General features: G+C 41.5%; 1 protein-coding gene across 1 annotated transcript in view; it reads left to right on the forward strand.

The window, feature by feature from the left end:
• CAPN5 (calpain 5) overlaps positions 1-23,516 on the forward strand; it is an 808,497-nt gene that overhangs the window by 503,204 nt on the left and 281,777 nt on the right. Inside the window, exon 8 of the mRNA XM_044073347.1 lies at positions 2,136-2,258. Coding sequence (XP_043929282.1) covers positions 2,136-2,258 — 123 coding nt within the window. The remainder of the gene's footprint in view (positions 1-2,135; positions 2,259-23,516) is intronic.

The following is a 23,516-nucleotide window of genomic DNA, read 5'->3' on the forward strand; positions in this document are numbered from 1 at the left end:
CTGCCAGGATGTTGGCAATATCAGTTGGTTCTGTACATTTAGTGCCATTGTGCTGTAACTCAGAGCAGATCTGAATGTTGCCATTCAGATACTTGACATAGCTATAGAATGCTTTGTGGTTGTCTTTAAAATCCGTGACAATTTTGTTTTCGTAACTAGCTTTGGAGGATTTTGAGGGATCTCAACTTCTTACTGAGGCTGACCAGTGAGTTCCTCCAGTCATGGGATTTTACTCTTTTTTGCAACAGTTGTAGAGTTTGCTTATAGCAGGAGACCACCAAATTGGCTTCATTTTTTTTTTTTTTTTTGGAGAATAGTTCTGTTGGGGATAGCACGATCCATGCACTCATGTAAGTGCTTATAAAGTGCATTTGTGTAGGGTTCAGCCGTACCTCTATTGTCCATCTGCATGGGTGTCGCGAAGTTTGCCACTTCTGTCTTAAGAAGCGTGAAGTTGGCTTTGGAGACATTTTTTACGGTAGTTTCCCTAGTTGGGGGGTGGGGGTGGGATGTGGATGTCTAGGGAGATTAGCTTGTGGTCTGATCTGACCAACGAGGAACTGACCTTTGGTGTGGAACACCGGTCACCCATGTTGGAAATTACCAGGTCTAGGATGTTGCTGCCCCTTGTGGGGGTGTGGATAAGTTTATCCAAAGCATTGGAATTTATGAATTCCAGAAAACGTTGAGCAAAAGAGTTGGAACATGAGTAGTTTTCCCAGTTAATGGCGGGGTAGTTGAAATCGCCCATTAGGGTGTTGGGTTGTACCCTAATGTTTTCCAGTGTATCAAGAAATGAGAAGTGGGAATCCTGGGGCATAGTGGGGGATCTGTAGCAAGCTACAATTTGGATTACGGTCTTTCCCAGAGTTAGTTGCACGTGGATAATCTCAGATGTATTATGCTGTGCAGTTAGCCTGGAGGTGTGGATGTCCTTAATGAATATGGACACACCTCCACCTTTAGTGTTTCAGTCCAGGTAGTGGCCGAAAGGTGTGGTATGAATTATAGCCTGGTAATCCAGGGGTGCTCGCTAAAGCCTTGAACCATGTGTCTGACACTGCACAGATGTCTATGTTCTCCATTTTAAGGAGTGCCTCGAGTGAGTGAATTTTGAGGTTTAGATTTCTAGCATTGAGTAGCAGTGCCCTCAGATTTTGCTTGCTTGTACCTGTTATGGCGGTGAATTTGTCTTTTGAACCTTGCCTAAAAAAGGCACTATAGGGGTGTCATTAGCCTTAGCCAGTATCCGGAATCCCAAGGGCAACAGGTGCAGGCCATCTCTGGCAAAGCATCGGGGTCTGTTGATCATGTCATCCTAGGTAGACAGATACTGGATCCCCTTAGAATGACGCAAGAAGCTTAGCCAATTCTGCACAGAAAAAACTTTGAACAACTTTTGTGCTGTCAAGTAAAAGTGTGCTGTTTAAAAGTACACTTTAGTTGCAAGACAATAAAATACATTTTCCAAGCCTGGAAATACTTTCTGAAGCAGAAACATAACATTAAACAACAAAAAAGTAAATGTGGAAGGATTTTCCCCAAAGTATATGTGTCTACCCAGCAGTGGAATAGCATTAGCTGACCATCGATCATCGAAAGCCCACAGAGGAGCACTCTCTTTGTCAACAGGAAAGTTGTATAGGTCTTTACACCCAAACCTGTCTTTTAGTGGCCTCAGCTCAAGCTGTCTAATGGTTTGGGTGTGTACAAGGCACCCTGAAGCTTTGGGAGCTGGCAGGCTGTTGTACCTTATGCAGGATAACCCTTACTACTTAGGTTACTGAAACAGTGATCAGCATTATGAACATAATTTGTTTTTCCAACCATTTTAATGCTGGTGGGTGACATTTTGTCTGTTGTAGTGTCAGCAGAGTTTTACTTTTGGATTTCTAAGTACGCTCACTTATACTCTCTCAAACACACACTGTACATAGAACATTAAAAATATAATGTTTAAGTCCTAAACTCCAGGCAGATTCCATGTACTTGTACTTTACAACCCATTGCTGGGTCACTTGCAAGACTACATATTTGGATTTTAGCAAATGTCGTTTACAGTATAGTCTTTGGGGGGTTAGAGAGAGAATTGTTAACTTTACAGAGAGTTTGAAGCTTCCTTTTCTTTCATGTAGTTTGTATTTGATGTGAAGAAGCCTGAAGATGAAGTTTTGATTTGCCTGCAACAGAAGGATCATCGAATCTCTCGTAAGCTGGGGAAGAAGGAAAACCTGGCTATGGGTTTCGACATCCACAAGGTAGGTGGTAAAGGTATAAGTAGAATAACTTCATGTAAACAGCATTGTAGAAGGAACCTGGTATTTGATCTAAAATTTGTAAAGTAGCCTTCCTTCAGTAGTGCATTAAGAAAAAGCCCTGACTGCAGCCCATGTGAGCTGGGATTGATTTAGTGACTCAAGAAATTGCCAGAGCTGATGAGAGGGTGGGAATGTCCATCCATGAGTAGAGAGAGGACAGGGCCAGTTGTGTTCAATACCTTCTACTTGTGTCTTACTGCACATTGACATTCAACAATCAGATGCCTCCATCACCCCGTGATGGGCAAGCTAGCAGTAGCCAGTCACTCCTGGAACAGACATTTGTTGAATAGTCTGATAATGTTCAGATCTTTCACTGTGTTAGGGAAATGTGCATGTATGAATTGTTTATTAAACAAAAACCTAGTATTTGTTCAAAAATCAAAGTCATAATGGTGACTGTTTATACTGTGCATAGTTTGCTAAATTATGGAATTTGATCCCAGCAGATATTCAAAATATCTCATTCTTTGTACAATTTAAAATCTTTTTGAAGACGTACATTTCAAGAAAATTGTTTTGCACTTGTAATAGCCACATTGCTAAGACCTTTTATACTAAACCTTGTGTCTATAATTTGCAGTCCAAATGAAGTTATATTTTGAATGAAACAATCCTGCCATTATACCAGCCCTGTTACCGGGTCCCCTCATGCAGCCAGATGAAACAAATATCACAACATTCTCACACTTTTACTATCTGGTTACAGATCTCCAGTGAATTTATCTGTCTGGATAAAATTTAGATATGCCTTTTTTGTTGCGTGTGCTAAAATTAGAGTGGGAATATCTGCATACTCTGCATGTAAAATGTTGAATGTTTTATCAATGTGTACGAATTATACATGCTTGTATGTACTATGTTCTATAGACATATCTGAGGTTAATATGCTTTAAGTACTGTTAAATTAAGCCATACTGAATGTTGTGTTATACATTTTATTGCAGGCTCATTCGAATGCACATAATGTGGAGCTTTTCTCCCTATGCCTTCATTGAAAAGGGGCTTTGCCCAGCTTGACTTTCCCAGTAAGGAATGGCAAATAATACATAAATATAAATTGTATTTGTAGTGCGGAAATCTTACTATTACTGCTTTTGGTGGGTGAAACTTCGGAGCACTGAGAAAATTCTACATGGCTGTGGGTGTGGGTAGTAGAACTAGGAAAACTGGTTCCTAAGGGCCTTACTGACTTAGTTTGGCAGTGAGGCTTTACGTTGGGAGGGAAATATATGTAAGTTTAGGAGTTGTGGTTGAATAAAAGAACAATAAGACTTTAACGTGGAATATAACCCAATAAAGAACAAAAAGAAAAAGGCTGAGGGAAGAAAGAGTAATGCTGCAGGAGTATAGCTAAAAATCAAGATGTTGGTAAGCTGTGCAGGAAAGGAGTGTGAGGGCTATGCCCAAGGGGCAGACTGTGCTTTTGGAGAACAGTAGGGATGTAACAGAAGGAGCTAATGTAGGGAGATGGTGCCTACAGAAATTCAAGGGAAGGGAGCTAAGGTTTGTGCAGATTATCATAGGCCAAATGATGAAAGTGAAACCTTTGTTATTCAGACATCTGAACAGAGTAGAAAGAGATTGCAATATTGTGACAGTAAAAGAGCATTCTAACAGAGGAAGGACCCATTTGTAAAACAAGAGAGACATGGCAGTGCACACCAGAACAAGCTTGGAACATAAGCAGGGACTGGTAAATGTCAGCAGATGGGCAGCAAGAAGGAAACGCTGTATAGCTTTTCTAGGCGTGAGAGTAATCAGGTGAACAGATTGGTTTGCTTTTCAGATGGCAGGACTACAGCAAGGAAAATGGACAAAAGTGGGTGATAGTAGAAAGGTAAGCAAGTGAAGAGGTTGAGTCTGTAGACATGGAGAAGGGTAGAAGAGGTGATGGACAATAGATATTGTGTGGCAAGTTGTAAGAGATCATGTGTGAAGGGGGATGTGAGTGGGTGAAATTAGAATGAATGGACTGAAAACAAAAATGGAGGCCATTTTTAAAGGAACAATGCAGTGGAATAAGCAAATATAAGATGGAGAGGTTAGCTACTGGGAATGAGAGCTAGATTAGAGAAAACAGAACAAGATGGATAAGAAGTCTAAAGTTTAAAATTAATGAGAAGAAGACGAAATGTTGGCAGGCAGGAGAAAGCCCAGTTGCACAAGTCCTACTTATCTGTTACAGTAGGTGTTTGTAGAACACACTGTCTTACTGGCATATGGATAGTAATGCCCGGTACCCTCCCTCTGGCAGCGTATCAATGCTCAGAGCTCCTTCCACTGCTTTTATGTGGGTGAAGGACCAATCACCTGGCAGAACAAGGACCACTCTTCAAGCCCACAGACACAACCCATTCAGTTTTCTAGGGTCCAAGCAGGAAAACCAGATGAATGCAAACTTTTTAAACACCTACTGTTTCAAACACACACACACACACACACACACACACACACACACACACACACACACACACACACACACACACACACACACACCAATAAGGCTACTGAAAAAACTCAGTGACAACTCCAACAACAAACCATATACATCCAACAAAAGGGGGTGGTGGGAGGGTACTTCAAGTAAGGCAGTGTGTTCTGTGACCATCTACTTTTACAGGGAATTTGGACTTGCATAGCTGTACTATGTTCAGCAAACGCACTGCCTTACTGGCATATGGGTAGAGTCCCCAAACTTAGCTAACCTAGGAGGAGGAAGAATAAGGATTCAGACGTCCCTGGAGAATGGTCCTTGTGAAGTCTGCTTTGGGTTTAGAAAGGGCACCCAGCTTGTAATGCTCCATAAAGGTATGGACAGAGGACCATGTTGCTCCACTACATCTGGAATACTTGTATAGTCCATTCCTTTCCAATGTGCTATTAGAGGAAAAGGCCCTGTTGGAATGCATCTTTACTTTGCCTGGATTCACCTTGCCAAAACAAAAACACAGTACTAGAGGACACCAAATGTGCAATGGTTTGCTTAGAAACAGGTTGACTCCTCTTTGCCTCTGAGAAGGAAATAAGCCTTTCAGCCTTCTTAAAGGGTTTTTTTCAGTCAAGGAAGTACCTGAGCTGCCAATGCACATCCAAAGTATGAAGTATCTTCTCTCCCTTGTTCATATGTTTTGGAAAAAACACAGGGAGATTAATGTAATGATAGTGAATCTGAGACCACTTTAGGCATGAAAGAAGGATTAGCATGCAACACACCCCTAACCCTGTGGAAAATCGGGTATGGTTGTTCCACCTGCAGCTCAGGAATGCACTTTGCAGATGTTGGAATAATAAGCAAAACTGTTTTTCTTTTTAAGAACTTGATGTCGGCTTGTGCTGCTACTTGGTAAGGTCAATTTTTTTAAGACTGTAGTTGAAATACCATGAAGCAAGAATTTAATTGCGAAGAGGTCTTGTATGCAAAATTCCTTTCATGAACTGTTTCTCCAAAAGAGGTGAAAGAGTAAGATCTATAGGAAGACCAGCAGAGATGGCCACTAAATGCACCTTTAATGGATGCATACATTAAAGCCATCCTGAAGTAGCTCACATAAATATTTCAAGATCAGAAGGATGTTAATCTCAGTGGACCCTTTGTTTCCATTTAGGCACCATGTAGAAGATCATATGTTTATAAATGGATGAGGTTTTCTAGTAGCAGGTTTTCTGGCCGCCTTTTAACACCTGCTGCACATCCTCATGAAACAAGAGCCTAAACAGAGTCAGACTGAACCATCCAGGCTGTCAGTTGACATTTCTCCAAATTGCGGTGCACCAGTCACCTCTGAAACTGTGTGAGCTGATCCAGAATGTGAGGAAGTATGTGGTAATTGCCCTTGGCTGGAATCCTATTAAAAGGGAGAACCAAGATGCCTCAGCCAACAGAGACTCACCACAATGATCTTTACCATTTCTCTCTGAACCTTTAGAAGTACTTTGTGAATCAATGGAAATGGTAGAACATTCCTGCCCAACGGAGCAAGAATGCTGTGTCCTCCGAGGATGTATGGAACAGAATTTTTCCATCTTTGTGTTTTAAAAGGAGGCAAACAGATCTGTTTGACACATGCCCACATCTGAAGTAGATCTGGAGCACCACTACCTTGAGCTGCCACTTACGTGGGTCTGCCCAGGATCTTTTAGTTTGTCTGCCACATTGTTCTGCTCTGATGTGATGTATAGTGCCTGAAGAGTCATAGAATGCTGGAAAGCCAGCTCCCTGGCCATCATTGCCAACAGACGCAGAAGATATGATCTTGAATCCCCTTGTTCCTTGGGGTACCACATCACTATGGTGTTGTCTGTAATCACCAAAAAGGGATCCAGAATCCTTTTGTGGTGAAAGACTTTCAAGATTAGGATCACTGCCAACATTTCCTTATTGATCTGTTTCCATGTGTCCTTGGGCCCCCAAATAGCATGCAGTTGCATCCCTATTAACACAGCTCCCCAAACGAAATCTGATGAATCTGTCTGTACGGATTACACTGACACCAGCGGGGAAAAAAGTAAGTCCTGGATTAATACTCTGCTGACCTCTCTACCACTGTAATTCTCACTTGATAAGGGCAACACCAGCAACTGGGATTCCAGGGGGATAAAGGGCAGCACCAGCAACTGGGATTTTTGGGGATGAAGGTGTTGGGTCCAACAATTATGGACACACCATTGCATTTTTCTCATGTGAAGACAGGCCAGCAGCATCATGAGAATCATGAACACCATCACTCTAAGAATTTTTAGAATTTCTCTTGTCAAGGCAACATACCTCTTGGAAAATTCCAAAAACACATTCTGGTAAGACAGGATCTTGTCTTCTGGAAGAAAGGCCATTATTTTTTGGGAGTCGATTAAGTACCACAGAAAGACTGATCTTTGCGATGGTGTCAGACACTACTACCAGTGGTTCAACTTGAACCCTAGCTGGGAGAGTAAGGCTGAGACCTTCTCTACTTCATAGCCTAGTACCTACCTATGAATCTATCGGCCCAAGGGCCTATGCAAGCCTAATCAACAAGGTTCCCTGGCTTACACCACCCAAGAAAGTTATTTTCCTGTGCCACTGTCGAGCAGAGACACAGAAGTGATCCCGGGGTGTATTTCCTATTTCCCATCCACTCATCAAGATTTTTCTTGAGTGCTAATGAAGAACTTTGCTCGACATAGATGGGTAGCTTGTTCCAGAGTATGGGAAGCCTTTGGGACAGGAGTGTATCCCTCCAGCATGTCCTGTTTATTGTGGTGACAAGGTTTAGGTCCCTAGAGCATGTAGCTCGGAGGGGTTGGGATTTCTTTAGGTGTAGCATGTCCAACAGCTCTGGGTTTGACATAGCTTTATATGTTAGGCAGAGATCACCTCGGAGTGGACGATATGCTATGGAATAAAGCTGGAGGTTTTTTTTTGAGGCGGTCAGTGTAGGGCATTTGAGGCCAGTAATCCTCTTTGTGAGGTACTTCTGTGGCCTTTCCAGCAGCTGCAGATGTCTTGTGAGGTACACTCCAAAAGGGGCATTGTACTCTATAATGGGTCTAATGAGTGTCGAGTAGAAGGGAACAATAACCACTTTTTTCCTGGATGAGAACCTTTTTTATGATGGTGTGTGCCACGTAGGACTTCCTAACTACTGTGGCGATGTGACTATCAAAGGAGAGACTACTGTCCACCTGGGTCCCAAGGTCTCATCACACATTCGGTGTTAAGTAGATTGCTGCCTATGTGGTAGATCATGGGTACAGAGTTTTTACCAAAAGGGATGACACTGCACTTTTTGGCACTGAGCTTGAGGCCATGGCTCTGACACCAGGCATCTGTCTCAGTGAGGCCCTTCTGTAGGATGTCCACTTCATTTGGGGACTTGACTATGGCTCTAGTTTGCAGTCATCTGCAAAGAAGCCAGAGGCCTCCTGTGTTAGCCTGTACTTCAGAGAAGTAGATACCAAACAGGAGAGGTCCCAGGACTGAACCCTGTGGTACTCCACTTGTCACTGCTTTGAGGTCAGATTTGGAGTCTGCAACTTTTACAGTGTGGGTTCGGTCAGTGAGCCAGTTGGCAGCCCATCTTGTGATGTAGGGATTTATACCTAGTTTAGTGAGTTTAGCTATAATTCCAGAATGGGGGATGGTGTCGAAAGCCTTGGCGAGGTCAAGATGGGCTGTGTGAACCACCATACCCTCGTATACAACTTTGGTGACTGCCTCAAAGAAGTCGATCAGGTTCAGGAGGCATGATCTGCCTTTCACAAATCCGAACTGGATGGGATCCAGAGTTTGGAGGTTACCAATGTTTTTGTGAGTTCCATGATACGATCCATGACCTTGCAGACCAGGCTTGTCAGGCTAATAGGTAGATAGTTCCCGGGATCAGTGGTGGCTCCCCCTTTGTGGAATGGGATAACTGTTGCTGTGTGCCATTCAGTGGGCACAAAGCCTGATGCGAGGCTATCATTGAACATGGTGCTTAAGTGAAGAGCCAGTTCGTTCTGAAGTTCATGTAAAACGCAGCCTGGGATGTTGTCCGGTCCCATGGATGCTGTGTTTTTGGCTTGCGTGTGCAGCTTTTACCTGCGTAGTTGTGATTACAGGGGCTCTGCATTCTTCCTGTATAGCTATGGGCCCTTTAGGGGGTGGGGGGGGGGGTAAAGTTAGCACTGAACCTGTCTGCCAGGATGTTGGCAATATCAGTTGGTTCTGTAATTTTCATGCCTTTGAGCTGTAACTCAGAGCAGATCTGGGTGTTGCCATTGAGATTCTTGACATAGCTGTAGAATGCTTTGTGGTTGTCCTTAGAATTAGTGGCAATTTTGTTTTCGTAGCTAGCTTTGGAGGATCTTATAAGGGATCTCAACTTCTTACTGAGGCTGACCAGGGAGCTCCTCCACTCATGGGATTTTACTCTCTTTTGCAACAGTTTCTTCCTTCTGTTGTACAGTTTGTTTATGGCAGGGGACCACCAGTTTGGCTTCCTTTTTTTGGAGGGTAGCTTCTTGGTTCTGTTTGGGATAGCACGATCCATGCATTCATGTAAGTGCTTATAGAGTGCATTTGTGTAGGATTCAGCAGTTGTAACTGTATTGTCCATCTGCATGGGTGTCATGAAGTTCACCACTTCTGTCTTAAGCATGAAGCTGGCTTTGGAGAAATTTTTTACCGTGGTTTCCTTAATAGGGGGTGGGGGCGGGATGTGGATATCAAGGGTGATTAGCTTATGGTCGGATCGGACCAACGAGGGGTTGACTTCAGGTGTGGAACACTGGTCACTCATGCTGGTAATGACTAGGTCTAGGATATTGTTGCCCCTGGTGGGGGTGTGGATAAGTTGATCCAGGGCATTGGAGTTTGAATTCCAGAAAGCGTTGAGCTAAAGAGTTGGTACATGAGTAGTTTTCCCAGTTAATGGTGGGGTAGTTGAAATCACCCATTATTAGGGTGTTTGGGTGAACCCTAATATTTTCCAGTATATCAAAAGAGGAGTGGGAATACTGGGACATGGTGGGGTATCTGTAGCAAGCTGCAATTTGAATTGCAGTTTTGCCCAGAGTTAGTTGCACTTGGATAACCTCGGATGCATTATGCTGAGCAACTAGCCTGGAGGTGTTGTATCCTTAATGAATATGGACACACCTCCGCCTTTGGTGTTTAGGTCCAGGTTACATGGCCAAAAAGTGTGGTATGAGTTATAGACTGCTAGTGCAGGGGTGCTCTCTGGAGCCTTGAACCAGGTCTCAGTCACTGCACAGATATCTATGTTCTCCATTTTAAGGAGTCCCTCGAGTGAGTGCATTTTGAGATTTAGACTTCTAGCATTGAGTAGCATTACCCTCAGTTTTTGCTTGCCTGTTCCTGTTACGGTGGTGAATTTGTTATTTGAACCTTGCCTAAAAAAGGTAGTAAATCCAAACATCTGGATGCAGACTGTGCTCAGATCACCAAGTCTTCCAAGCAAGGAAAAATGTGGATCCCCAGAGTCCAACATTTGGCATGTACTGAGGCAAGGCATTTGGTAAACACTTCAGGTACTGTGGATAGTCCAACGGTAATACAGAGAATTGATAGTGTGAACCAAACTCAACAAATCTCAGAAGTCTTCTGAAGTGATAAACAGTCGGAATCTGATGATACTCATTCTTCAAGTCTAGGGTCATCATGAAGCAGTGGTCCAGCAACAGAGGAAGCACTGTTTGCATGGTGAGCATCTAGAACTTGACCTTGACAAACTTATTCAGAAAAGAAAGTTCCACCACTAGTTCACCACAACAGCTCTTTTTTAAGGACTAGGAAAATTATGGCGTAGAAACCGGTCATCCTTTCTGAAGTAGGGACTGGATCTAGGACCACTGAGTCCAGCATTTGGTGCAGAATAGGAGGGAATAAGTCTGGTCTGGAGGATGCGGGGGAACATCTTTGAACAGAGGCAAATGTTCATTCCACCGTCATCTGTAACCCCTGCCACGGTGCAAATGTTCATTCCACTGTCCTCTGTAACCCCTGCCACGGTGCAAATGTTCATTCCACTGTCCTCTGTAACCCCTGCCATGGTGCAAACGTTCATTCCACTGTCATCTGTAACCCCTGCTATGGTGGTGAGCATCCATTTGTTAGGAACTACTGACAGACAGGCTGGCTGGTTGAGAGCTCACTTTAGAGACGTGGCATCCAGAGGGAGGCTTGTGAAACACTGGTGGCCCACCTTGACAGAGTTGTAATTTGGAAGGGGGATTATCCTTTTTGGGAAAGGAACCACTCTTGTTAGGCGTGATGGGTTTTATGTCCTGCCATTTTACTTTTATTGCCATGGTTTTTGTTCAGCTGGGACTTCAGTTTGGAAGGCTGCCGAAAATTATTTTGCTTTTCAGGGAGAGAAATTTAGTAATATGAAACATTTTTGATATTCCTTTCATGAGTTTCCCTGTGTCATCTGTGTTTAAGGATCTGATTAGCTGTGTACTAAGCATAAAGTCAAACTCAAGTGGAGAATTCAAAATGCCTTTTTAGCTCTTTATGAATGTTTTTGGTGAATTCTTTATAAGCTGATGGGAAGAGAGTTCGAGATTTTCCAAGATGCAATGGAGGCAACAACTTGTAAAGATCAGGAAGACATTAGTCATAATTGTTACCTAAAGGGAAGAGTGATACTGAGCCCCTCCCTTTAGAAAATGAAGTGTTGTCCTTTATGCATCAGACCAGTTTAGGCATTATTATAGCTGATGTAATTGTAACTAAAAAGACAGTTTTCCATGTGAAAAATTTGAGCTCGGCAGAGGCCACTGGTTTAATTGTGGGCACATCTCCTACTTTAGTGTGCAGGGCCTTCCTTTGGCAACTGAGGAAAGTTTGTTCCACTTAACTGGATATGTAACAAAACTAGACCAGATATTGTTGAATCATGGGCACGCTTTAGGGTGCAGGGTTTTCCTTTAGCAACTGAATAAAATCTGTTCCACTTAGCTAGGCATGATTCTCCAGAACATGGTTGTCTAGCCTCCCTTGTGATTGCTTGCATGTATTCCGTATAGGCAAACAGAGAGATCTAGTTATATCCTCCAAGATGTAGGTAGATCCAAGGGCGTCTACATTTACTCTTACATGGATGATTATTTATTTATTGCATTTGTTGACCGGGAATGTTCACTGGGCCTAGAAAAGCCCATTTTCAGCGGTGGTCCGGGGAGAAAAGCTCCACAAAATTAAAATCAACATACAAAATATATACATAAAGATTTGAATACAATGTTGATGCATAGAAATTAGGATACAAGGTTGCAAATAAAAATGAGTTTAACAGTGAAATATTTTAATTAGTTACAAACAAAGGTCTTAATCTATGAGAGAAAGAAAGAGAGGTAGGTTAGTACATAGGATGATGTCATATGGGAAGTTACTATCACATGCGCGAAAGTAAATAGTAGAAATGGCAAAGTGTATGAACGTGAGCTGTGAACAGGAAAGAAGGGTGCACAATATCTGAGTTAAAACATGAGAATAGGTATATTGATGTATAAGGTTCAAGCTGAAGAGTATGGTTATAGGGTATAAAGCAGGTGGAGAGAATGAGTGAGAGGTGAATATGAAATGACAGAGACAGGAAGCAGGTGACAGACAGGAAGGTACAGAGAACAATAGTGGTAGGTTTTTAAAGAAGCAGGTGACAGAGACAGGAAGGTATTGAAGAGTAGTTGTCGTTTTTTTAAAGGTAGAGGTTCGTACTCCAGAGTGGGAAATCGGGTGTTGGGATTTTTTGGTGGGGGTATAGAAGCAAAGCCACTGAGAGACAAAAAGTAATTTAAATGATTTTTCAAAGGAGGCAGGATTACTGATTGCTCTGAGTGATGGAGGAAGATTGTTCCATAGCTTGGAGACGGCATAGGAGTACAGCATTTGGCCAGCTGAGAGTTTGGGTTTCTCAATAGATAACATTTTGTTTTCAGATCTGAGGTGGCGATTGGGGTGGTACATGGTCAGTATGGATTAGAGGGATGGGCAGCTTTCAGGATGGAAGATTATTTTGCGGGCTGTAGTTAATTGAAGATAAGATGATGGGGAGATTATACCCAATTTATTTGATGAAGTGAGGAGCAGTGGTGGGTTTGCGTATTTAGCGTTTGTAGCAAATTTGGTAATTTTATTATAGCAGGCGTCAAGCTTATTTTTTAGGGTTGATTGTAGATTGGTGAGGATGGGGGGGCACCATATAGCAAGAGTTGGAATTAGAAATGGTGAGGCCAGGGGCCTTTTTAGCAGTGAGTCTGAGAAAATAGTTGTCTGTATAGGGCACCTAGCTTTTGATGTTTTTTTTGATGATGGTGTGGATGAGAAGGTCAAAAGTTAATTTGTAATCAATAATAACACCTAGCAATTTTGTACTAGGGACAACTTCTATGGTAGTGTTGTTGAGGGAGTTGACAGTAAATAGAGATTTGTCAATGAGGTTAGCTTTTGTGGGGTTAAATAATAGAAGTTTAGTTTTATTGAGGTTAAGGGTGAGGTGGTTCTGGGACATCCAGTGCTCAGTAGAGGTGAATGCTTCTTGGATAAGATGCTGTTAATTCAAAGAGGGAATTGGAGGAGCAGATTGTAGAGTCATCTGCATATTGGATGACAGTACTATGAGTTAAAGTTTGATGAAAGTTGTTGACGAATATACTGTAGAGGAGGGGACCCAGAATTGAACCTTGGGGAACTCCTGTATTAGCAGTAGTGAAAGGGGAGGAGGAGTGGTGCCATTTGGTGGATTGTTGCCTGTTTTTGAGGTAGTTGGTAAACCATTGTAGGGTAGGGGAGCTAGTCTAAGGTTAGAGAGAGAAATGGTGGCAAATGCCTTTGATCGAGAAAGAGAGTGGAAACTAAGGACCCAGCATCGCAATCTCTGTTTACTGTGTCTGAGAAGTCTTTGCTCCCGTAGAGAAAAAGAAGTCTGCTATAGAGTTCATCTTTTCCACCCGAAGGTTAACTTTGCATATACTCTGGTCCAGCACTGCACACAGGAGGACCACTTTCTTTTTTTTCTTTTTTAAATCTTTATTGTCACTTACGTCATAGGTACATCATATTAATATTTGTCATACTCCTGCATTATAAATCACATTTATTTTGTCTTTTTTTTTTTAAGTTATTCATTCCAGCATTTCTTAAATTGCCTAATTCTTGCTGTCCCTTAAACCTCACTCCTCCTGAACATTACCCTGCATGGATTGATCCCACAAATTCCATTTATTTCTGTTATTTGCTCCTTCTCTTTTCTAAAGATCTAACCTCAAATTCTTTTATCGCCTTTAAAATGTTAAGTGTTTCAGTTGGTTTAAATTTTGATTTCCATTTTGCAGTAGTTGCATTTTTTGGCAGACAGCATTAAACTCTGCAAGGTCTTACTACGTACAGGCAGTTAGATCTTGTGCCCTGTCTCAAAAGAAGCATTTATTCGTTTGCTACCCCAACATTTCTGACACAGTACTCTGTAGGTAATGTTTAAAATCTGCAACTTACTACAACCCCATAAAAAAGCATACCCACTTACCTCTCCCTGTTCATCACACCTCCAGCATTTGCTGTCTACTTGGGGAAAATTTCTCTGACATTTACATTGGGTATAAAATTACAGATGCAGACACTTCCAGGCAAAAATCCTAAACCTTCTAGACTTTGTTGCTTACTGGGGAGCCATGGAGATGTCCCTCCATTGTTCCTTTGCAAATTGGTTTTCCAGTCATTCTTCCCAATCTTTTCTAACCTCTCTGAATGGAGTCTTTGTTATCATGCAATAGTTTTATGCCCTACTAATTATTCCAGGAGTTTCTGTTCTAGACAAATCTAAAAACTGTACCAGAGCCAGTGTTTTTTGCTTCGCACTCCCTCCGTCTCTTTGTCTGTACTTTCATATCAATACCTAGTGTGGAAGGCAGTCTCCAACCTGCAATCCAAGTCTTTGCTTGGCCTCATCACACTGTTACCTTTCCCCTCTCTAGTTATTTTCTCCCAGTAATTGGGCTTCTTTCAGCCCCCTTGTGTATTTTTGTACCCCTACTTGCAATCATTCCTATTAGCAAAATGTCCTTTCTCCATTTCTGTGTTTGCGTATTTCTCTGAATACTCTGTGCAACTTTGTATGTAATACTCTGTATGGTTGTTGATGTCCTTCCATGTCACTGTAGTAGTATTCTTTACGTAAGGGATCTCCTGCCAAGGATAGCCCAGCATCTGACAAATATACCAAAGCCTTTAGAATTTATAGACAATCGTACATCACATGTATGCTTCCTGCGCAAGGCGTAGGGCATAAAGGTGACGCATGGATATACATACCTCAGAACTTCTTTGCCGTGGGTATTAATGTTCTTCCGTGCTGGTTACTGAGCTGTGTTTCAGGTAAATGCCCAGTTGGGGTTTATTAGCTTCTATTTTTGTTGTGCGTTTACATGTCATCAAGAAAGGGAAAATGTCAGTGTGGTTTGCAGATTCCCCATAATGATAGTCACAAACAGTATCTGTTCTGCTTGGGTGCTTCTGAAGATCATACACAGTGTTCTGACTACAAAGTTTTTTTCTCTAAGACCCTATAATTTCTCCTCATTTTCTATTTACCTAGAAAAATAGACTGAAGTTGTCTGTGCAAATTGCTATGGCGGAGTCTTCCCATCCCGAGGGTCAGCTGCTTGGTGAGAAAAATGCCAAAAAACTGTGGTCTGATTCAGCTGCTGTCCAGCCTCCCCCAGACATCTGTCTTGAGACAGGTGAAAGCCTGGAAGATTGTCCAGTTGCTTCAAATTCCCCTGCTATGACCATATCCAGAGGCTGGCATGGATCCAACTTCTCACACATCCTCAAAAGATGTATAGACATCTGCTCTGGACGTTGAGGGGGGAACCACTGCTGATTTATATCTGAGGAGACAGAGGGATTTGTAGATTCTTATTCAGGAAGAGATTGTTGCTATGCTGGTAGTGTCAGCAGGAGTCAGAAAAAACAAAAAAGCATATTTTCCCCACTGTTAAAGATCGCCACTGTGAATGGTAGGATTTTACTCTGGGGTTATTTCTTTGGCCTTGAAGCATCCTCAACAAGTCTCTGTCCTTGTTCCTCCCTGGTCATGTACTCCTATTAAGATCCCAGGGAGCAAGAATCCTCTGAGGATTTAGATTTAGATGAGTCTTTCTCATATCCCTTGTCCTTTGGATTATGGGTCTGAGGAAGAGGATTCTATTAGTCCAGATTCTCCTGTAGAATAATTCTCTTTTGGGGACAGTATTTCTTGTGTGATGGAATATTTCAGGTGGGATTGTTCTCAGGTTTCTGATATTCAGAAGACCTATTATGAACTATTCCAGATATTCTCCCAAACCCTCTGCTGTCCTCCAGTTTTGGCTGCAGTACCTTTCCAGCAGCCGCTGTTGCCCATGATGCTCAACCTCCAGCCCCCAACAAACCTGGCAGATTTTACAAGGTGTCTGATGTTTGTAAATTTCTTTATAAATGTCCTCCTCTAGTGTCTGTTCTGACAAACCTAAGCTTTTACCTTCTACTAAACTACTTCCTTCAGAAAAGGACAGTAGAGCCATGGAACGTCTAGGCAAAAAGGTTTTTAATGCTGCCACCCTAGCCTTTAGGGTGTCCATTACCAGACTCGTATGACTAGCTATTTTAGCCCTTTTTTCTCAGGCTTCTAAGGTATTTTCTGACCTTCCTGATTCAGAGAAGGTCTCAGCCCTTTCAGGTCGCTTGACACTCTGTGTAGTTATGATACAGAAGACAAGGTCAGCTCCAATTCAGGAACCCACAAGTAATAAAATAAACGTACAACCATCGACCACACGACAAGTAGAACCCGACAAGTTATGATACAGCTAATGCTTCTTCTAGGGCTGCTGCTTTGATTTCTTGGCTTCGTCTTCAGCCTTTACCTGATGATATTAAAGCTAAATTGTTGGATGCTCCTCTTGATTAAAAAAAAAAAAAAAAACTCTGTAGCTGTGCTGCTGCTGAACATTTTAAGTCCCCTCCAGGGCAAAGGCATGGCCATGCAGATGTTGAAACATATTTTTGTTTCTTCTCTCCCTACGTTTCAGAGGAATTATCCTTCCAGATCTGCTTTTGCTCGCAAACAGTGTCATCCTCCACCCAAAGGTAAAAAGTCTACTCAGGCTTCTACATCTCAGAAGCCTTCTTTTCAGGACAAACAAGGTTCCATTTGGCAGTTTGCTTCCCCTTTCCCTCAGCCAGGTTCCCTTGTCCCTTTGTCTTTCTCTGTCCCTTCCCAATTGGTTAAGGATCACTCAAGACTCTTGGGTTTAGTCCATCATCCGCCAGGGATATTTCTTGGTGTAGAAACCCCCCCCCCCTTTTCTGGGCATCCCACAACCTCAACAGGAACAGTTTTTTCTTTCTTTCCAGAAGTGCTTCAGGCTTTCTTGGCCCAGGGCACTATACAAGTTGTGCTTCCCACCCAGGGAGGGAAGGCTCATTATTGCAGGATGTTCTTGGTTACCAGGAAGAAAGACACCTGGAGATGCGTTCTGGACCTCTGGACCTCTTTCAGCTCAACACCTTTCTAAACATCCCTTCTTTTTGGATATTGTCCCTTCAGACCTTGTTCCCTCTTCTTCCCCAGGCTTTCTTGGAATCTCTGGAGTCAAGGATGCCTACCTCCACATGCCCATCCATTCCCTCTTCAGGAAGTTTTTGCATTTCTGTTTCTTCCTTGCATTTTCAGTTCTCTGCTTTGCCCTCTGGCATCTCTACTGCCCCTACTGTATTCACCAAATGCCTTTCTCCTGTTATTGCCTTTGCAGGCAGAGAGGGGTTCAGACCTTTCCTTATCTAGATGATCTGCGTCATCCCCCGTGATTCTTTTTCAGGACTTCCAGTTTACTGTTTGCCTGTTGTAAGGCCTGGCGTTTACCATAGACTTTTAAAAATAAGTCCTAGTTCCCTCTCAATATCATGTTTTTCTTGGTTGCAAGATGCAAAGCATTTCCATGCTGGCATCCCTGCCTCAACCTAAGGCCTTCTCTCTGATTACCTTTTTACAGTCCCTTCTTCCTCTGGCTTCAGTCGCAGTCGAGGATTTTCTCAGGGTTCTAGAGTTTATGGCTTTCACCATTTCTATTCTGCCCCTAGCCAGACTCCATGTGAGAAAACTCCAGTAGTATCCCAAGTCAGAGTGGCTTCAACACTGTTATCCACTGGATTTACTAGTTCCCTTCCTTCCCTGTCTCAAACTTGAGCTTCATTGGTGGATTCATTGCCTTCCTGTAAACCAGGGCTTCCTTTCCAACCTTCGGCCCCTTATCTAGAGCTCTCTTCGGGTGCCTCAGACAGGGAGTTGTGAGCTTCCTTCAGTTCTCTCAGGGTCCAGGGTTTCTGGTGCCTAAGTTAGAGGTCAGATCCCATCAACATCAGGGAGATTAGAGCTGTCCTTTCAGATCTTAAAACTTTTCATTCCCTCTTTTTCCGGGGCTGCTCAAAGTTTTCATGGACAGTACCGCAGTGATGTGGTATGTAAACGAGCAAGGGAGTACACGGTCCTACCATCCTTGCAGGCTCACTCTTCATGCCTGGGATCTAGCTCTCCATTATCAAGTGACTTCAGGCAGTCTAGATTCCTTCAGAGCACAATATAATGACAGACTCTCTGAGCAGGTCCAGCTTATGAATAGATGCTTCACAGGGATGTATTTTGGACATTTTCCATCAGTGGGGTATTCCTCAAGTAGGTCTTTTTGCCTTCCCTGTGAACAGACAACTTCCTCTCTTCTGTTTGAGTCCCAAGTCCTGTGCATGGAAGATGGATGCCTTATCTCTTCCTTTGAATGGGATGTTTTTCTATGTGCTCTTTCCCGTATTCTGAGCATCCTGCACACTATCAAGCAATACTCCCCCAAAATCTTGCTGTTGACTCTCTTGGCCCAGACAGCATTGGTTCCTCCTTTTTCACTTGGCCAGGAGTAATCACCATAAGTTACCTCACTGGGTGGATCTTCTCATACAAGACAAGGAGTCTCTTGTCCTTCCTCACTTGTCCACTCTTCAACTGATACTGTGGTGATTTGGGTTTTGATAATTTTTAATCCAAAAAGCAGGGCAAAAGAAGGCTTCCACACTCCAAAATGCTTTTAATTCCATGTAGAACAGCTAAAAACTGCTTCAGCCAAATGCAGTACATAAAAAAGCAACAGTTAAAAAAAAAAAAATCCAAAAAGATTAGCGCTTTTTTTCCACTGACATATAAAAGGAATTTCATCCGATAAAGGAACAAACTGCCATTAGGCTTCTTAAATGCTCTTAAACCATTTGCAGCTAAAATTCAGAACACACCCTGACAAAATCAAGCATAGTAAAAAAGGCATAGTAAAAAAAAAGCATAGTAGAAGGAGTACCCCCCCCCCCCGTTTTATTTTCATTCATAAAAGAATGTAACAATGTTATATACAATGGTAACATTCTAAGGCTAAAATTCAGCTAAAGAGAAAAAAGATGCATTCTATCTAGAGCTCTTAATTTAAGCAGACATTTTATATTCACTGCATCATTTAACCCTGGCCAAAATTATGCATTTAAACGAAGCTGCCAAAGCAAATATGCTTTCTCCAGTAAAAGGGGCTAGACACTTCCATGTTCTGACATAATGTTTGTAAAACAACAAATCTGAAAACATGCCCAGGACTAGCAGCAATTTTTGCGTATACAAAAGGACAAAATGTAAAGTCTGCCTTTGAACACATTATGCTTACTTGTAAAATAGATTGTATGCATAAATGTGGTTCATGTGTATTTTGTCACTATATTCTTGAAACTAGTGAGATATTCATCGATAAATATAAGATGACCATAAAGGGTAGACCTAATTGCAATTACAAGTTACAAGTAAGATGGTGTATTGTGCTAATTGTTCCCATTGTTCATATCTGAACGCAAATTAAAAACAGAATGAGTGAGCACCTTAGTGACATTCGTCTAGGGAAAGAAACAAATGCTTTAGCAAGACATATTGCTAGTCCTGGGCATGCTTTCAGATTTGTTGTACAAACATTGTCAGAACGTGGAGGTGCCTGGCCCCTTTTACTGGAGAAAACATAATTGCTTTGGCAGCTTCAATTAAATGCGCAATTTTCACCAGGGTTAAATGATGCACAGAATATAAAATGTCTGTTTAAATTAAGAGCTTTAAATAGAATGCATCTTTTTTTTTCTCTGTAGCTGAATTGTAGCCTTAGAATGTTACTATTGTGTGTTACATTCTTACTTTCCTTTTATGAATGAAAAGAAAAGGGGGGGGTTTCTTTTACTATGCTTGGTTTTGTCAGGCTATTTCATGCAATAAGGGTGTGTTCTGAATTTTAGCTGTGATTGGTTTGAGTATTTAAGAAGCCTAATGGCAGTTTGTTCACTTATCTGATGAAGTTCCTTTTTATGTCAGTGGAAGAAAAGCGCTTATCTTTTTGGATTATTTTTAACTGCTGTATTGCTTTTTTATGTACTGCATTTGGCTGAAGAAGTTTTTAGCTGTACCACATGGAATTAAAAGCATTTTGGTGTGTGGAAGCCTTCTTGACCTGCTTTTTGGATTATTAGTGCTGGTTTGGTGTTTTTCTTGTTGTTTTTTTTTCCATCACTTTTAGGCACCTCTTTTCTGAGGACATGTTTTGGGTTCTGCAGGAGGCCAGGGAACCCCCTAGCAGGAGATCATTAGTCCAAATGGAAGAGATTTTCTGCTTGGTGCCTCTCTTGTAACCAGGATCCCTTTTCAGTTGGGATCCCAATGGTTCTGTTTTATTTTTTAATTTCTCCAAATCTTTTGGGTTTCTAATACCATGACATGAATGGACCCCATTCCCAAGTCCAACTACAGTTAATGTTCATGAAATTAGTATTGTTTCAATCTTTGTCAGCCAGAAGTTTTCTTCACAGCACCCGCAATGTGTACAGTAATGACTCCTCCTGCAATTCGTATGGGGTTACATGGATTGGTAACGTATCTAAATATGATTGTAGATTTTTATTTTTTTTTTTATAAGACACGTTGCTCCTACTACTTTTGGAACTGTCTGGGTATTTTGCTTCCACATTGCTGCCAATTCTGCCTGCAGATCCTGATAGTTTGACTTTGTGTGTCTCTGTACGCAAGACACTGTAGTCACTGTATGTGGCGATTTCAGTGATCAATGCTACTTTTGTCTTCTTTTCTTGGACCTCTGTATCTGGTTTTCTAGCATCTATCTTTTGAACTGTTGGTAATGGGTGATCCCATGTGATATAAACTTCATTTTCTGTGATACTTTGTGGCTCATGTTTCCAGTGTTTTTTAGACACTTCAGTACCATGTTTGCACAGTCCCCAGTGCAACAGTCTTGCCACATTATTATGCCTTTCAATATACAGTCCTTCAGCCATTAGTATGCCATTGGTGTGCGACCATTTCCAGTTCGGTTTTACAAAACCTACATTTGTCTGTTTCTTCCCACATCTTCAATGGACTTTGTAAACCAGCGTGTACGTCGCCCACTATCTTGGGCCGCCAGTATTAACTTTTCATCTCTTGGTTTGAATTCACCTCTCCTTAACCATTCCTCCATTCGTTCCTGATCAACATGAGGTTCTTCCAGAAGTTTCCTATACTTGCAACTATATTTATGCTTTTTACACATTTCTTGCCATCTTATCTGATCCTTCACCTTATATTCTTTCTTTTGTTTTTTGCCACATTCAGTTGCTGCCTGGTTTTTATCTACTTCTGGTTTGATTTCCATTCCTGCTTGACGCCGATAAGCTTCTGCTAGATTAAGCAGAGAAGTCATCTTAGATTTATTCTTCTCATGTTTCAAAACTTTCACTACGTTTGGGTCTTGGGTGGTCAGCAGATGTGTGGAGTCCCACGATTGCAGATCTGTACATGTAATCAGTTTCAAGGAGGCCCATCCCTCCTTCACAATGGGGCATATATAATTTTGGTATACACTGATTTTTATAGATCATTTGGTGAGCATGAAGCATCGTTCTTGTTTTAATATCTAATCTGCCCATCATGTTTTGGGGCCAGTCAATCACTCCAAAACTGTAGGTTAGGACAGGAAGAGGAAATTGGTTTATAGCTTGGATTTTATTCCTAGATGAAGTCTTCTAAAGTATTCCTTACTAAGTTTGATTCGCATTTGTTCATGTTTTATTATTGATCCTTCATTAATTCCCAAATATTATACATTTCCTCTTGCTCAAGTTCTTTATATCACATTCTTGTCCCAAACTGATGTTTTCTTGGTGCTGCAGTATTCCTGCTTTAAAGGTTGCTTTTGCACATTTATCAAAACTAAATGACATTCTTGTATCATGTGAAAAAGTTTTGACAACCTGCAGTTGTGCTTTCAGTTCCTCATCTGATTAGCTATACAGTTTTAAGTCCTTAACAAAGAGTAGATGAGAAGTCTTTAGACTGTTGTTTTCTGGGAGCCAAATTATAGCCATGGCCTAAGCTGTTAAGTAAACGGCTTAATTGGGTTAAGGGCAAGGCAGAGTAACAACGGTGACAGTCTCACCCTGGAATATCACTCTTTGAATTTTTATCCCTGGGATAATAATCTGTCCTTTATCATGGCTTAATTGCAAAGTGGTCTTCCACTGTTTCATGGTCATTGTAATGTAGTTGATCAGTGTAGGGGTGTATCTTATACATTTTTAAGCACCCTTTTATCAATGAATGTGGGATACTATCAAATGCTTTTTTGTAGTCAGTCCATGCCATCCTTAGATTCCCCTTTTTATAGTTCTCCACTGTGACTTTAACAACAAGTGATCCTTTGTTCCATATAACCTTTTTATTGCCCTTTTGTTCTACTGCTATAATTGAGTTTTCTTATAAATGACTATAAACTCTGTCTGCGTCAATTCTCGTGTATAGTTTATACGTCATCAGAAGGCAAGTTATTGTCCTGTAATTTTTAGGGTAACTTGCAGGTTCACTCTTAAGTAGGAGCATTGTTTTTCCTGTTAGCCAGGTTGATGTCTGTTCAGGGTGCGCATATAAATAGTTCTTACTCGTGGCTAAGTCTTCGTGCAAAGATGTTAATACTTTTAACCAAAAGTTAGGTACTGCGTCTGGGCCTGGGGTTTTCCAATTAGAGGCTTTTCCCGTCTCTCTGGCTGTTACTTCATCCCATTTCATATCCTGTATGTTTAAACTTCTTATTCTTTCTTTTACTTCTATCCATTTAGCATATTTGTTCTGTTCCACAGGATCTTCATAGATACTTCTCCGAAATGCATCCATTTCTTTTTTTGGCGGCCTTTCAATTTCTTTTACCTTGTTTCCCAATTCTCTATAAAATTCTTGGATAAGCAATAAATTGCTTATTTTGTACTTTTCCTTTATATTTATCTGCGTATCTTCTAAGTTTTTCCGCCTGTGCTGAGATTTTTACTTTATTTGTGATAGTGCATGACAGATCCTGGTCTGTTCTAATACTGCACATTGCTTTTATCACATCTGTTTTTTAGTATTTTTGTTGATCTGTTCCCTCTTCTATAGTCTTCTAATGTTAACACTTCTTGTCTTAATTGCTTTATAGTTTTCTCTTTTCGATACTTCCATGATGGTATTCAATTTCTCCCCTTCCTTTTATTCACTACCTGGTGTTTTTGTGGTAGAACTTTATCCGTTATTAATTTAGCTACACAGTAATGTATCCCGTTTACTTCTGTTGTATCGCATGGGATCT

This window comes from Protopterus annectens, chromosome 5.part1, assembly GCF_019279795.1.
Source record: "Protopterus annectens isolate FY-2018-M chromosome 5.part1, PAN1.0, whole genome shotgun sequence".
Lineage (NCBI taxonomy): Eukaryota > Metazoa > Chordata > Ceratodontiformes > Protopteridae > Protopterus > Protopterus annectens.